The sequence below is a fragment of the Entelurus aequoreus genome, linkage group LG03, assembly GCF_033978785.1.
Source record: "Entelurus aequoreus isolate RoL-2023_Sb linkage group LG03, RoL_Eaeq_v1.1, whole genome shotgun sequence".
NCBI classification, from domain to species: domain Eukaryota; kingdom Metazoa; phylum Chordata; class Actinopteri; order Syngnathiformes; family Syngnathidae; genus Entelurus; species Entelurus aequoreus.
In genome coordinates this window covers 79,398,204-79,413,203 of record NC_084733.1, presented here as the reverse complement: position 1 = coordinate 79,413,203, position 15,000 = coordinate 79,398,204, and the positions used below count along the sequence as shown (strand labels likewise).

Sequence of the window (15,000 nt, the reverse complement as noted above, 5' to 3'; positions counted from 1 at the left end):
ACATTTTAACCAAAGGGGTGGGAAAAAAAAAAATCAAAAAAATGGTCATGTCGTATGGAAGCTGAATTGAAAATAACCAAAACCTTTCAGTGCTCGCGAGTGTTAGTTGTCATGTTTTCTGCTGCGGCGACGCTCCGAATGCGCCTCAAATTAGAAGGCTAAAAATGTCCTCGCTAAAAATAGCATCAACACGCTGCCAGAAGAAGTGACGATGTCATCATTTTCCTGCCGTCAATCCCCACTTAAATGTTGTCATTCATCTTTCCCAGTACAGTATTTCCTATTCTGTATGTAGTGATGGCTGGCTGTTGCCATGGTAACGAGTGCAGGCCAGTACATACATCGCGTGTACCAAAACACGTGCAAACTTGATGGCGGATCTACTAAACTCGAGACCGAAAAGGGTTTTGCGACTTTTCGGTGAGTAAAATAAGGAGCGCAATCCATCTTCATGAACATGCAGATCATCACAACGCCCACAATACTGGGGAGAGTAAAGGCTGATGTAATTATCAGGCGCACAGAGTGTGATTTATCAAGATCACAACTGTTCTGCGGCCACTGTTTTGCGTATATATTTTGTAGGAGGTGATGGCGCTGCAGCTCCGTCCTACGCATGCTTGTCAAAAATGAAAATATTAGACAACATTATTTTATAATTTTATAACTGCTGGATGACATGAAGGGCTGATTAAAACACATTAAAAAATATTTGTTTTGGTGTCTGTTGGCGTTTTGTTTTTTTTAAATGACGTTCGTTTTTTCATATAAAAGAGATGTTATTAACATATCTCATGTGAATAAAAATGTATTGCAATATGCATTTTCTTGCGTCTGGAACATACCAGCGCACACTCGAAGTGAAAGCCAGCATCTTTCATGAGCGCACGTTTAGTACGCTAAAGAGTGGGTTCCGTTGTAGATGCACTGCATCTAAGTTTGAAGTAGAAGTTTATTTTGAACATGTATAGAGTTTTAATTTGATACATCACATACTTTACATATTTTTATTTATTCATTTTCTTTACAACATGTCCAAAAAGGAGTAGGAAGAAGCAAATCTCATTCAATCCTACCTCTTTTCCACTTCATAGCATTTACTAACACATATGTTTACTTCCTGTTCTCAGTTTGTATGCAATTTATATCCATTTATTCTGAATACAAGAGTTTTCTTTATATATAAGTAAGTTCGTTATGATTCACTTAAAGAGCTAAAGTGGCCATAACAAGTGGTACATACTATATTTGTGTGCTGCATGTTTGAACAAATAACAAAAGGCCACAGGTGATGACATGAATGTGCAGTAAATGAGTGTTTCCATGGCAAAAACAAAAACCACATTTAAATAAGGCGGTCTTCACCAGTTATCAGTTGTACTTAGTCTTAGTAGATCACGTGCAACACGCCCACTAATAGTACACACTATTTTATAGTTTGCACACGCTGTTTAGCACCTGCTATTTGGATCTTAGTACATCAGGCCCATAATATTCTCTACTTACATTGAAAGCAAATGATTAAAAAAAAGATTACTTACATTGCTAAATACTTATATTTACTGATGAAGAAGTGTAACATTGTTAAATGTTAATTGATTGAATTAAAATGCGTTGCAGTTGCATTGCTAAAAATGTATATGCACAGTATTAATAAGAAAAAATATATTTATAACATACGTTTGTAGAAATAAAACTAATATGAACGTTGTATAATGAATCAAAACATTCAGAATATATTGTAAAAAACAAACAAAAACACTTAACATATACATTGTATAGAAATGAATCCAGAATATATTTTATAAAAAAATATATAAACCTAACAAATATTGTATGATGAATCAATAAATAAAGAAATATTGCGGGAATAAAATTAACACAAACATTGTAAATAAATTAATAAATACAAAATATTTTGTAAAACAAAATCCCAACTGCAAAAATATTTGTACAACCAATCAATAAACAAATATCTATATATAATATCTGAACAAATTTAAATAAATTAATACTGAATATATTGTTAAAAAAAACAACCATTAATGAACATTGTATAATGAATGAATAAACAAAAAATATATTGTAGGAATAAAACTAACAAACATTGTAAATAAATAAATACAAAATATATTGTAAAAACAAAAACAAAAAACAACTGCAACTAATATTGTATAACAAATCAATAAACATATGTATATATAATATATAAATAAAACTATCATAAACAAATTTAAACAAATGAATACAGAATATATTGTAAAAAAAAACAACTAATATTGAACATTGTATAATAAATGAATAAACAAAAAATATATTGTAGGAATAAAACTAAACAATTGTAAATCAATAAATAAATACAGGATATATTGTATAAAAAACATCTAATAAACATTGTATAATGAATGAATAAACAAAAGATATATTGTAGGAATAAAACTAACATTATAAATCAATAAATAAATACAGGATATATTGTAAAAAAAACAACCAACAATGTAAATAAATTAATAAATACATAATACATTTAAAAATAAATTGTATTGTATTGTATCATGAATCAATAAATGTATATAGTAAGAATAAAACTAGCACACACTTAATAAACAAATCAATAAATAACAGAATATATTGTAAAACAAACAAACAACTGACCAATAATGAACATATATATTGTAGGAATAAAATTCACAAACATCGTAAATCAATAAATAAATACAGGATATATTGTACAAATAAAACTAATACAAACATTGTTAATAAATAAATACAGAATATATTGTAAAACAATTAACAACAAATAATGTATAACAAATCAATAAACATGTTGTATAAATAAAACTAATGCAAATATCGTAAATAAATGAATACATTTAAAAATAAATAATAAACATTGTATCATGAATAAATAAATGTATGAATTAAATAAAACTAGCACACACTGTAAATAAATTAATCAATAAATACAAAATATATTGGGGAAAAAACAAAAAAATTAACCAATAATAAATAAATAAACAAGGAATATATTGTAGGAATAAAACACAAACATTGTAAATCAATAAATAAATACAGGCTATATTGTACAAATGAAACTAATACAAATCTTATAAATAAATAAATACACAATACATTGTAAAAAATCAACAACAAATAATGTATAAAAAAATCTACAAACATGTTGTATAAATAAAACTAATGCAAATATTGTAAATGAATGAATACATACAGAAGATATTGTAAAATTGTGTAATGAATGGATAGATACAAAATATATTATAGATACAACTACAACTCTAAAATATAAATATAACAATGTAAAGAAATATAAAGTCCCAAGCAGGCAATGTTTTGAAGTTTGCCAATAAAAGCAGAAAGACTTATATTAATATGATGCGTGTGGCCATGGCGGACGTCAAGGCGCGTGAACGTTATTGATTATTTCCTCTGCTCGCCCTGGCAGGAGTCGGTCATGCTGCAGTTTTGTGGCAACAAGCTGGACAAGAAGGATTTCTTCGGGAAGTCGGATCCTTTCCTCGTCTTTTATCGCAGTAACGAAGACGGATCGTAAGTTGACAAGCTGCTCGCGTTCCACAACATGTCTGACACACACACGCACGCACACACACACACACACACACACACACACACACACACACACACACACACACACACACACACACACACACACACACACACACACACACACACACACACACACACACACACACGCACACACACACGTGATTGTTTACGCTCTAGAAAGCTGCTGTGTACGCTCCATAAACACGATACTGCCTCTTATATAATATTATGTACTGTACATGTACACCATTCTACAATCAGCCATTTCATTAGGAACCGCATGACTTCTCCCCGCCAATCAGAATGCCCCATTTAGTTTCCCGTCCCGCTTGTCTCTGTGCCGCTCGTAACAACATCATCGCTTGTCCACGTAAGCGACAATGTCGACTCTTACAAAGTGGAATCCGATTCGTTAGATCGGGTTTTTCCGTATGCCAGCAAAAGCACGGCGACACAGGTGCGATGATTGTCCGACGATTCTTCCGAATTGTTTTGATTTGCGACGATTCAAAAATAGACAGTAATGGAGTGGAAAAAGTGCACTATTCTGCACTTTCTTTTTTGAATTTTGCCCTTCATTCACAATCCTGATGTAAGGCAAGAACACATTCTTTACGCATTCTAACTCGTTAAGAAATGCTAACAAAAGTCAGCTAACAATGCAGCGAATGGAAGTAACCTATTGCGTCTGTAACCATCCAAATGCCGCCGACAATGCTCCATTTACGTTAAGTATTAGTGTAATTGTTATTATAAGCGTGTGGAAGTCGCTTCCTAGCAGCTCCACTGTAGACACGGCACAAGAGCCAAGCGTGCAGGTTTAACAAAGTTTTAATGTTTGGCACAAGATTTTCAAAAATGTCTTTCCGCATGTCGTGACGTTGCCGTCACTCCCAACTAGGGATGATGTTCGAAACCGGTTCTCCCAGTTGTTCGATAAGAAAAGAACCGTTCGATAAGAAAAGAACCGATTCCATTGACTCGAATCCCTTTTTGAGAACCGGTTTCCGTTATCGAGGCCACTATAGTAAAGAAAAAGAGCTGGTTCTTTATTTGAATCCCTGGGAACGAATCCCGTCCTACAAGAAATGCCCTGTGGGCAGTCTAATGACTGAGCTACGTCATTTCCTGTGATGTCACACAAGCAGCAAAAATAATGGACCGGAAAAAACGCCTTAAGGCATGGCTATTCACCTATAGTGATCACAGAGACAGGTTGTTTTTGTGTTACTGTATATATTAGTTTTTCTGAAAAATCCCACTTAATGTACTTTGGGTAACAACAGTCAATATTTATTTTTTTTTTTTTTTTAGGGGGGTAACAGTCAATATTTATTTATTATTTTTTTCTTTTTTTTTCTTATAAAATAAAAGTGAGCTTTTGTTAAAACAAATATTGTGTTTTTTTTTCCATATACAACAACCTATCTGGACTCGATAAGAGAATCGATAAGGAATCGGTTCGATAAGAGGATTCGATAATGGGCTCGAACTCGATAATTTCTTAGCAAACATCATCCCTACTCCCAATCCTCTCTTTACCTCTGCTCTCGGCTGCTTACTGTTAAAGACAACCGATGATTAGATTAACACGTACCACCTGTGAAATCTAATCACCTGTCAGCTGTGTCTCGCCGTCAGCACATGCCCCGCCCCTGCCCGCTGGTGCTCGTCTTCAGTACCATGGACAGCGGCGGTGACTTTTCCTCGTACAAGCAGCGCTGACTACACTTTCTCTCCACAAAGCGCTAACGCCGACAAACTACTTTTTAGATCACAGAGAGCTAACTAGCTTATGCTGCTATGTAGACATATTGTGCTGCTGAGTTTGAAAAAAAAGGTATTTCTAAATTATAAATCATGCCTCTCACCCGGATAGTAGAAGGATGAGGACATAAACCGAGAAGTTAGTCAACTTTTTTTCGGATTTCGATTAATTCTTCAGACAAACGGGAAGATATAAACATCCCGATGAGAGTAGATATTGTACAGTAAGTGATTGTTTCATTATGTTCATAGTTTGTATTTTTTGTTTAGCACTTCTAAAACTTGTCAGGCTCAAAAATATACGTTTCTGGATCATCATTAGTCCCAAAGTAGTCTTTGTTGTCTCTCATGAAGTCTGCCATGTTGTTGTTGTTGAGGGAAATGGCGAACATTGCGATGTGTCTGTGGAATTAATTCTCGTGCTTGTTAAAAATGAGCAAAATATGTAAATATTATAAAATATTATGAATGTTACTACATTATATCGTGTATATAAAACTTTGATGGAAGTTTTTTTTAGACCGCTTTTATATAGAGACTCCCTTTGGCTGACTTTTGCTCACATTTATTTACAATTTAGAATGCATGAAAAAAAGGAAAAACACACGTGTTCTTATCTTACATGATAGGCAAAATTCCCCCCAAAAAGTGCATTTTTCCTTAAATTTTTATCCCACAATCAGAGAGATGAGGGAGAAAAGTGGAGTTTTTAAGGCGATGTGCTGGGAGGGTTACAATCACACCAGCCTGGGCAGACACTTCTGCATTACATTGTAGTCTTTTTAACATTTTAAGACACAGGTGTCAAAGTCGTTTCACTGAGGGCCACATCGCAGTTATGTTTGGCCCCAGAGGGCCTCTTCTAACAGTGAATACTATTATTACACAGTTTTTTTAATGCATTTTATTAGTAGATTTTTTTAAACTAAAATGTAAAAAAAATATGGTAAGTTGCAATAATTTCACCCCAAAATGTAGTGTATATTACTGTAAATGGAAAAACAGTACTTCTGTTTTTATGGTAAAAAAAAAAGAAGAAAAAAGGCAGCTCATTTGCCAGAATTCTACTGTAAAATGTACATTTGTTTTTTTACTGTAAATTAAAAAAAATTCAATTTTACTGTAAAATGTTGGCACCTGAGCTGTCAGGTTTTTTTTGTTTTTATTTATAAAAACAAATTAACAACTGTAGATTTTTCAGTGTATTACTGTAAATGCCAAAACGGCACCACAGTTTACTACAGTAAAAAAAAGTACAGTTTTTTTCATTTAGAGAAAAATGCTGTAAAAAACACAGTAAATTGCACAATTTTACCATGAAATCTATTGCTACTTTTACATTGCACAATTTGATGGATAACTTGCTTTGAAATCATTATCATTAGTATTTATTTCTATTTAAAAATGGTTTGAATGTTTGATAATATATTTTTGCAAAATTAGACAATATTTAAGTTAACATCATTTGCGATTACACGGTGTACATGTTTTTTTTTTCCCAAAATAGAAAGAAAGAATACATTTAGTAAGAAAAGTTACAGTACTTTATTGATACCTATCATTTCCAGGCTTTCGAGGGCCAAATAAAATGAAGTGGCGGGCCACATCTGGCCCCAGGGCCATGAGTTGGACACCTGTGTTTTACGAGAACTAAATAAGGAAATGTGGATCAATTTACGACAAAGAATAACGTGTAGAACTGTGTTGAGTCCAAGTCCTCCATTGAGAGCCCAGAAGAAGACGTGTGACGTGTTCCTGTCGCTGTTTTCCCTCAAAGTGCTTTTATTCAAGCGGGCCTCGTTACTTAACGCACTCCTTTTGTGCAGCTGTGACATAAACGCTTCGCCGCGGGGCTCCAACAACGGCCCGCTGCGACGCAAGCAGCTAAGTTGCGCGAGGAAAAGAGCAGGAAGTGTTTTCATTTTTGGGTTACGGCAGGTAGGAAGTAACAAGGCGGCGTGTCTCGCAGGTTCACCATTTGCCACAAAACCGAAGTGGTGAAGAACACTTTGGATCCCGTCTGGCAGGCCTTCAAGATTCCCGTCAGGGCGCTCTGCAACGGCGACTACGACAGGTAGGCAGCACTTTTCTGTACGAGTACACGACTGCACCAGTTGGGATGCAGGAATGAACACAGATAAATAAATATGGCTGAGGAAGGCAGGAAGTAGCAACAGGAAGTAGCACCTGGAAGTAGCAAGGAAGTGCTGATTCAGGCTCCAGCAGGTGACCTGACGTCAATATGAGCAGCCATGAGGTCTTCCTGATGCTGATGGGTGCCAATCGTGTCCACCTGCCCCACTTATTTGTTTAACAACCTGCGAAAAACAATACAAAATAAAGTTGTGTTAAAATGAGGAAAAAAAGAGAAAAATAAATACTACATTTGTAAAAAAAAGAGAAAAAGAAAATTATTTTTTAAAATGTAATGTATTTGTTTGAAAAGGTGCAAAGGACAATAAATAAAATAATTTTTAAAATGACAAAATAAATTAATAAAATAATGAAAAGTGGAAATGGAAAATGGAAATATGTATTTAAAAATAAATAATCTGCCTATTTTAGTAAAAGTGAAAAAGAAAATAATTTAAAAAATAAACATTGCATTTGTTAAAAAAATGTGCAAAAAACAGCAATGAAAAAATATTACACTTGAATTATAAAAATGAAAAATACAATGTTTTTGAAAATCACAATTGTTTAAAAAGTGAAAAAAACTTTGTTTTTTAAATTGTATAAAATATACCATACCAATGTTAAAAGAAAAAGTAAAAAAGTGCAAACAAACAAAAAAAAAAAAAACTATCTTTGTAATAAAAATTGAAAAGGAAAACCATTTAAAAAAAAATTAATAATGTACTGTATTTGTTTGAAAAGGTGCAAAAGACCATTAAAGAAAATAATTTGAAAAATGTCCAAAAAAATTATAAAATACATGAAAAATGGATATAGTTATTTAAAAAAAGAATCTACCAGATGTTCAAAAAATGTGCAAAAAACAACAATAAAAAATATTACACTTGTATTATAAAAATTTAAAATAAATTGTTTTTTAACATAATTGTTTAAAAAAGTGTAAAAAAAATGTTGTTTTTTAAATGGTGTAAAAATGTACCATACAAAAAAGAAATAATATATTTGTAATAAAAATTGAAAAGGAAAAGTATTTTTTAAACAATTAATAATGTATTTGTTTGAAAAGGGTGCCAAAGAACATTAAAGAAAATAATTAGAAAATATAAATAAAGATAAAGATACTGCATGTGTTTGACAATGTGCAAAAACGATAACTTAAACAATGACTCTTTATGAAAATGAAAATATAAAATCTTTTTTTTTAAACATTACATTTGTTTAAATTAATGTGAATATGTTTTACACTCATTTAAACAGATATAACTAAAAACTAACCAATAACCCCAAAAAATTACACTTATTTTATAAAAATGAAAAATAAAATATATATTTTTTAATATTACATTTGTTTAAATGAGTATAAAAAGACACAATACAAATAATAAAAAGTGCAAGGAATACACAACATAAGAACTAATTTACTTGTTTAAAATGTAAAAAAAATTTTTTAACAGAAATATTACAATTGTTTTTAAAAAAGTGCAAACAATCTATGAAAATAACAATACAAAAATTAATACAATTAAAAAATGGAAATATTACGTTTGTTAAAATGTGCAAAATATAACTAAAAGATAAATAGTGCACTTCTTTTATGAAATATTTTTTAAACATGCATGTTCTTTAAAAAGTGTAAAAAACGTTTTTAAATTGTTTAAAAATATACAATACAATAATTTCAAAAAGTTAAGTGCAAAAAAATTATTAAAAGAACAACTAATACACTTGTTTTAAAAAGTAAACAATGGAAACATAGAAATATTACATTTGTTTAAAGAAGTAAAAAAAATGGGAAAACAATTAAAAACAATACCAAAATAAATGCAAATTTATAAAAAATGTAAATAGTGCAAAAACTTTTAAAAAAATACACTTGTCTGAGAAAAGTGAAGCGAATTATATTTATATTGCGTTTTTTTCTCTAAAGACTCAAAGCGCTTTACACAGTGAAACACAACGGCAGTGACAAGGGTGGCAGAAGCGGGAATCAAACCTGGAACCCTCAAGTGTCTGGCACAACCGCTCTACCGACCGAGCCACAAGTTCAAAATAGAACTGTTACATTTGTTTACGCTTCCAGAAAACTTTGAATGCAGCTTTCCCCTGCAGCAAATGAAGCCATGGCGTTGGACAGTTAGTGCATGAATCCGCAGAATCATTCTTAGTAATGGTCTCCACTTAGAACTTAATGAGGCACACGCACTTTATCTTCTTTACTCAGACACCCTGTGCAGTCTAATGAGCAGGCGAGTGTACGTGCGGCATCATGTAAATCAACCCCGCTGCACCTTTTGCTCCTTCCCTGGTTAGGAGATTAGGAAGAGGAAGCCCTCCGTGTTTTAATCAGCTGATGTTCAGGCGCGCACCCACCAGCAGCTCACAGATTACGTGGACACCCCCCACTTGTTCCACAAAGACCAGGATTTGCATTTGGAATGACTTGACTTTAAACCTGCAGCAGCACTTCACAGAAGACATTCTTTATTCATCGTACGTGTCTTTAAGGTCTCGTAATGTCACCTTTTTATCGCCACATACTCCTTTTCGACACTCCTTGTAGCCCCGCCTCCAAAGTACACGGTACGTTAGAGTATGTGGTATTTTGCAGGGGCGTCCCGGTCCTGATTTGGATATTCGTCTGATATCAACAAGTATCGGGGTGCATCTATAAGCTACAAGCTGTCAGGTTTAAACATCGATGACATCTATTAAAACTGACAAGAAGCAAGGAAAAAAACAGAGACAGGATTCAATTTGGCTCAATTTTTAAGGAGAGACGCGTGGACTGTACTCTCTGTACAGTCTTCCACCACGCTCTAATGAAAAAAGGTTCACGTCTCTTCTTTTATTTGGATATTCCCCGTTTACATAACAACAGCTGTTTCTAAAGGAATGGGGGGTATGTAAACAGCCATTGTTTTCGGTCACATTAACACAAAAGAAAAAGATGCCTCGGGCTTGGGCTGGTCCTGGATCGAGCTTGGGCAGGTCTTGGATCAATCAATCCAATCCAATCCACTTTATTTATATAGCACATTTACACAACAAGAATGTTTCCAAAGTGCTGCACAGCCATGATTAAAAACAATATTAAAAACAATATTACGCTACACCAATGACTGAATAAAAACAAAGAATAAATGAATAGAAAACCAATACAGAGACAATATAAAAAAATACATATGATTAAAAACGATTTTAAAGGGTAAAACCAATTAAAACACTAAAATAGACATCAAAATTTATAAAAAAAAACACACAGGACAACAGAGGACAGAAGACCACACAACTCACGTAGTGTTAAAAGCCAAAGAATAAAAGTGGGTCTTAAGACGAGACTTAAAACACTCCACTGTGGAAGCAGTTTGAACATGGAGGGGCAGAGTGTTCCAGAGTTTAGGGCCGACCACAGAGAAGGCCCTGTCTACCCTGGTTTTAAGTCTCGTCCTGGGCACCACGAGCTGGAGCTGGCTCTCGGACCTCAGAGCGCACGCAGGAGTGTAAATTTGGATGAGGTCCGAGATATACTGAGGTGCCAGTCTATGTAAAGCTTTAAAAACAAACAGCAAGGAGCTGTTTGTTGGATCAAAATAGATAACCCCTCCCGTCTCCTCCCATCGTACACAATGGAATTTTACAAGCCTTTGGCTTGGTACAACAAAGACAGCTTTCGTCTGTTCACTGGGAACCCAGAGAACGGAAAGTTTTTTGATAATTTACATAGAGTTTTTCTGACGCAAGCAGTCCTGCAACGGGTTTGCTTCCAAGCAGGCACAAGACATTGAAACAACGTTGAGAACTTGTTGAATTGGTCCTGACGTTGAGCAGCTGAAACACAACATTGAAACAACATGGTTTTTGACAACGTTTAATCAATGTTGGGTTCTGACGTTGATTCGATCATTGAAATTTGGTAATTTGCCAAACAATATTTTACAATACGAATACAACATTGAAACAAAATGCCTTTTTGACGACGTTATTTCAATGCCTGGCTGTGACTTTGATTTGACCGTTGAAATTTGGTCATTTCCCAACCAATATTCTACAACACATATACAACGTTGAAACAACATGCTTTTTGACGACTTTTATTCAATGTCAGGTCCTGACATTGATTTGACCTTTGAATTTTGATCATTTCCCAACCAATATTCTACAACACAAATGCAACGTTGAAACATGTTTTTTGACAACGTTTAAGGAATGTTGGGTTCTGATGTTGATTTGATCATTGAAATTTGATCATTTCCCAACCAATAGTCGACAACGCCAATACAACGTTGAAACAACATGCTTTTTAAAATGTTTAATTAATGTTGGGTTCTGACGTTGATTTGATCATTGAAATTTAGTCATTTCCCAACCAATATTCTACAACACAAATAGAACGTTGAAACAACATACTTTTTGACGACGTTTAATCAATGTTTGGTTCTGACGTTGATTTGATCATTGAAATTGGATAATTTTCCAACCAATAGTCGACAACGCCAATACAACATTGAAACAACATGCTTTTTGACAACTTTTATTCGATGTCAAGTTCTGACATTGATTTGACCGTTGAATTTTGGTCATTTCCCAACCAATATTCTACAACACAAATACAACCTTGAAACAACAGGCTTTTTGACGACATTTAATCAATGTCGGGTTGTGACGTTGACTTGATCATTGAAATTTAGTCATTTCCCAACCAATATTCTACGACACAAATACAACGTTGAAACAACATACTTTTTGACGACGTTTAATCAATGTTGGGTTCGGACATTGATTTGATCATTGAAATGTGGTCATTTCCCAACCAATACTCGACAACGCCAATACAACGTTGAAACAACATGCTTTTTGACAACTTTTATTCAATGTCAGTTTCTGACGTTGATTTGACCATTGAAATTTGGTAATTTCCCAACCAATATTCTTCAACACAAATAGAACGTTGAAACAACATGCTTTTTGACAAGGTTTATTCAATGTTTGGTTGTGACGTTGATTTATTCATTGAAATTTGGTCATTTCCCAACCAATATTCTACAACACAAATACAACGTTGAAACAACATGCTTTTTGACGACATTTAATCAATGTCGGGTTGTGACGTTGATTTGATCATTGAAATTTAGTCATTTCCCAACCAATATTCTACGACACAAATACAACGTTGAAACAACATACTTTTTGACGACGTTTAATCAATGTTGGGTTCGGACATTGATTTGATCATTGAAATGTGGTCATTTCCCAACCAATACTCGACAACGCCAATACAACGTTGAAACAACATGCTTTTTGACAACTTTTATTCAATGTCAGTTTCTGACGTTGATTTGACCATTGAAATTTGGTCATTTCCCAACCAATATTCTTCAACACAAATAGAACGTTGAAACAACATGCTTTTTGACAAGGTTTATTCAATGTTTGGTTGTGACGTTGATTTATTCATTGAAATTTGGTCATTTCCCAACCAATATTCTACAACACAAATACAACGTTGAAACAACATGCTTTTTGACGACGTTTAATCAATGTTGGGTTCGGACGTTGATTTGACCATTGAAATTTGGTCATTTCCCAACCAACAACGTGGATCCAACGTTAGACATCAACGTTGTCCCAATTTACAAATACAACTATTTTGCAACCTTGTTTCAAAGTCCGTTTTAAAGAACATGTATAATCAACGTTGTATCAATGTCTTGTGCCTGCTGGGTTACTTTCTGCTTAGTCATTTACAAAAGGTGAACATGCTAAGCTACAGGCTGCTTGAATCTAGCGGCTACACAACAGCTAAGCACACGATAGCACACAAGCTAGTCATACGTAATAATCATTGAACAATATAAAACAGCACATTTGTCAATATAAACAAGTATCAAATAAGTATTGTTGCGTAGGCGAAACCTAATAACGAGTAACAAATGTGTCCACATCATTAAACTGTGACCAAAAAGACACTTACCACTCCATTTCAACTTAAAGACAGCATTATACAGTTGATAATAAATAGGTTGGTGTTTTTCATACTCACCATTGTTCTCTGATTGAGTAGTTTTACTTGATCAAACATTTTTCACACTACAAAATTATATGTGTGGTTCCTCCTGATATCAATATCGACCAATATTCAAGGATTCGATATCGCTATCGTATCGGAACAGCTAATATTTAGTTAGATTTCTGGATGGTGATGTGTAGGTTTGTGTCCTGCAGGAGCATCAAGGTGGAAGTGTACGACTGGGACAGAGATGGCGGGTAAGATGGCGCTCTTTTCTTCTTGTCCTGTTGTTTTGTGATCTGTGTATTCATCGGCTCATGAAGTATGAGTAGTATGTATATGAAACAGGGTAGCTCGATGCTAATTTACATTGCATATGCCATAGACAAGCTACCAATTAGCATTAGCGATTTTACACTGCGATTTCAACGCCTCCAAATGAGGTAATGAGAACTACAACTAAGACACACATTACAATCAAACAGCTGGTGTGTGTACACTACTTATAGTATTAACACTTTTTAGGACTCAACAAACCTTTGACTTAATGGCAAAGACTACTTACTGACGAGGACAGACTGAAATGCCTGCACATGATGATGGAAGAAAGCAATATTTGTCCCCAGTTGATGGGAATTGGTGTCGTACCGGCTCAAATGTGTCGTTAAATCCCTAATTTTGTTTGCTAGCTTTATTAGCCTATTTAGCAGCTAACGTTGCCTCTTGCTCTAAGTCAGGTGTGTTCAAAGTGCGGCCATTTGTGACCCTTACCTAATTTTTTAACGGCCCGTGGCACAGGTGTTAGCATTCTAATATAAGCAAGCTAGTCTTTTGCTACTCAGGCAGGTAAACACCTCTGCATTACATTTTTTGTTACTTGAGGAACGACATGTGTTAGCATGCTAACGTTAGTTTGTTGTTTTTTGGTACTAGATGCTTGCTAATATTAGCATGCTAGCCTTTATGCTACTTTGGCAGGTAAACACCTCTGCGTCAATAATTTGTTACTTGACGAATGACACATGTTAGCATGCTAATGTAAGTTTATCTGTTGTATTTTGGTACTAGATGCTTGCTAATATTAGCATGCTAGCCTTTATGCTACTTTGGCAGGTAAACACCTCTGCGTCAATAATTTGTTACTTGACGAATGACACATGTTAGCGTGCTAATGTAAGTTTATCTGTCATATTTTGGTACTTGATGCTTGCTAATATTAGCATGCTAGCCTTTTTGCTACTTTGGCAGGTTAACACCTCTGCATCAAATGTGTTGTTACCTGAAAGAATGGCACATGTTAGCATGCTAATGTTAGTTTGTCTGTCATATTTTGATACTTGATGCTTGCTAATATTAGCATGCTAGCCTTTTTGCTACTTGGACAGGTATTCACCTCTGCGTTAAATGTTTTGTTACTTGACGAATGACGGAGTATTATGCTAGCATTTTGAACATTTTTGTCAGGTTAATATCGTAGAGTAATATATTTTCGTACTTAATGCATG

At 34.1% G+C, this 15,000-nt stretch overlaps 1 protein-coding gene across 2 annotated transcripts in view; it reads left to right on the top strand.

The window, feature by feature from the left end:
- LOC133646925 (copine-8-like) overlaps positions 1–15,000 on the top strand; it is a 141,638-nt gene that overhangs the window by 89,545 nt on the left and 37,093 nt on the right. For both annotated transcript variants that reach the window (XR_009825385.1, XM_062042856.1), the window contains exons 8-10: positions 3,464–3,567; positions 7,322–7,426; positions 13,711–13,752. Coding sequence is in view for 1 of the 2 variants with exons in the window: in XM_062042856.1 (XP_061898840.1) it covers positions 3,464–3,567; positions 7,322–7,426; positions 13,711–13,752 (251 nt within the window). In the remaining variant the exon portion in view is untranslated. The remainder of the gene's footprint in view (positions 1–3,463; positions 3,568–7,321; positions 7,427–13,710; positions 13,753–15,000) is intronic.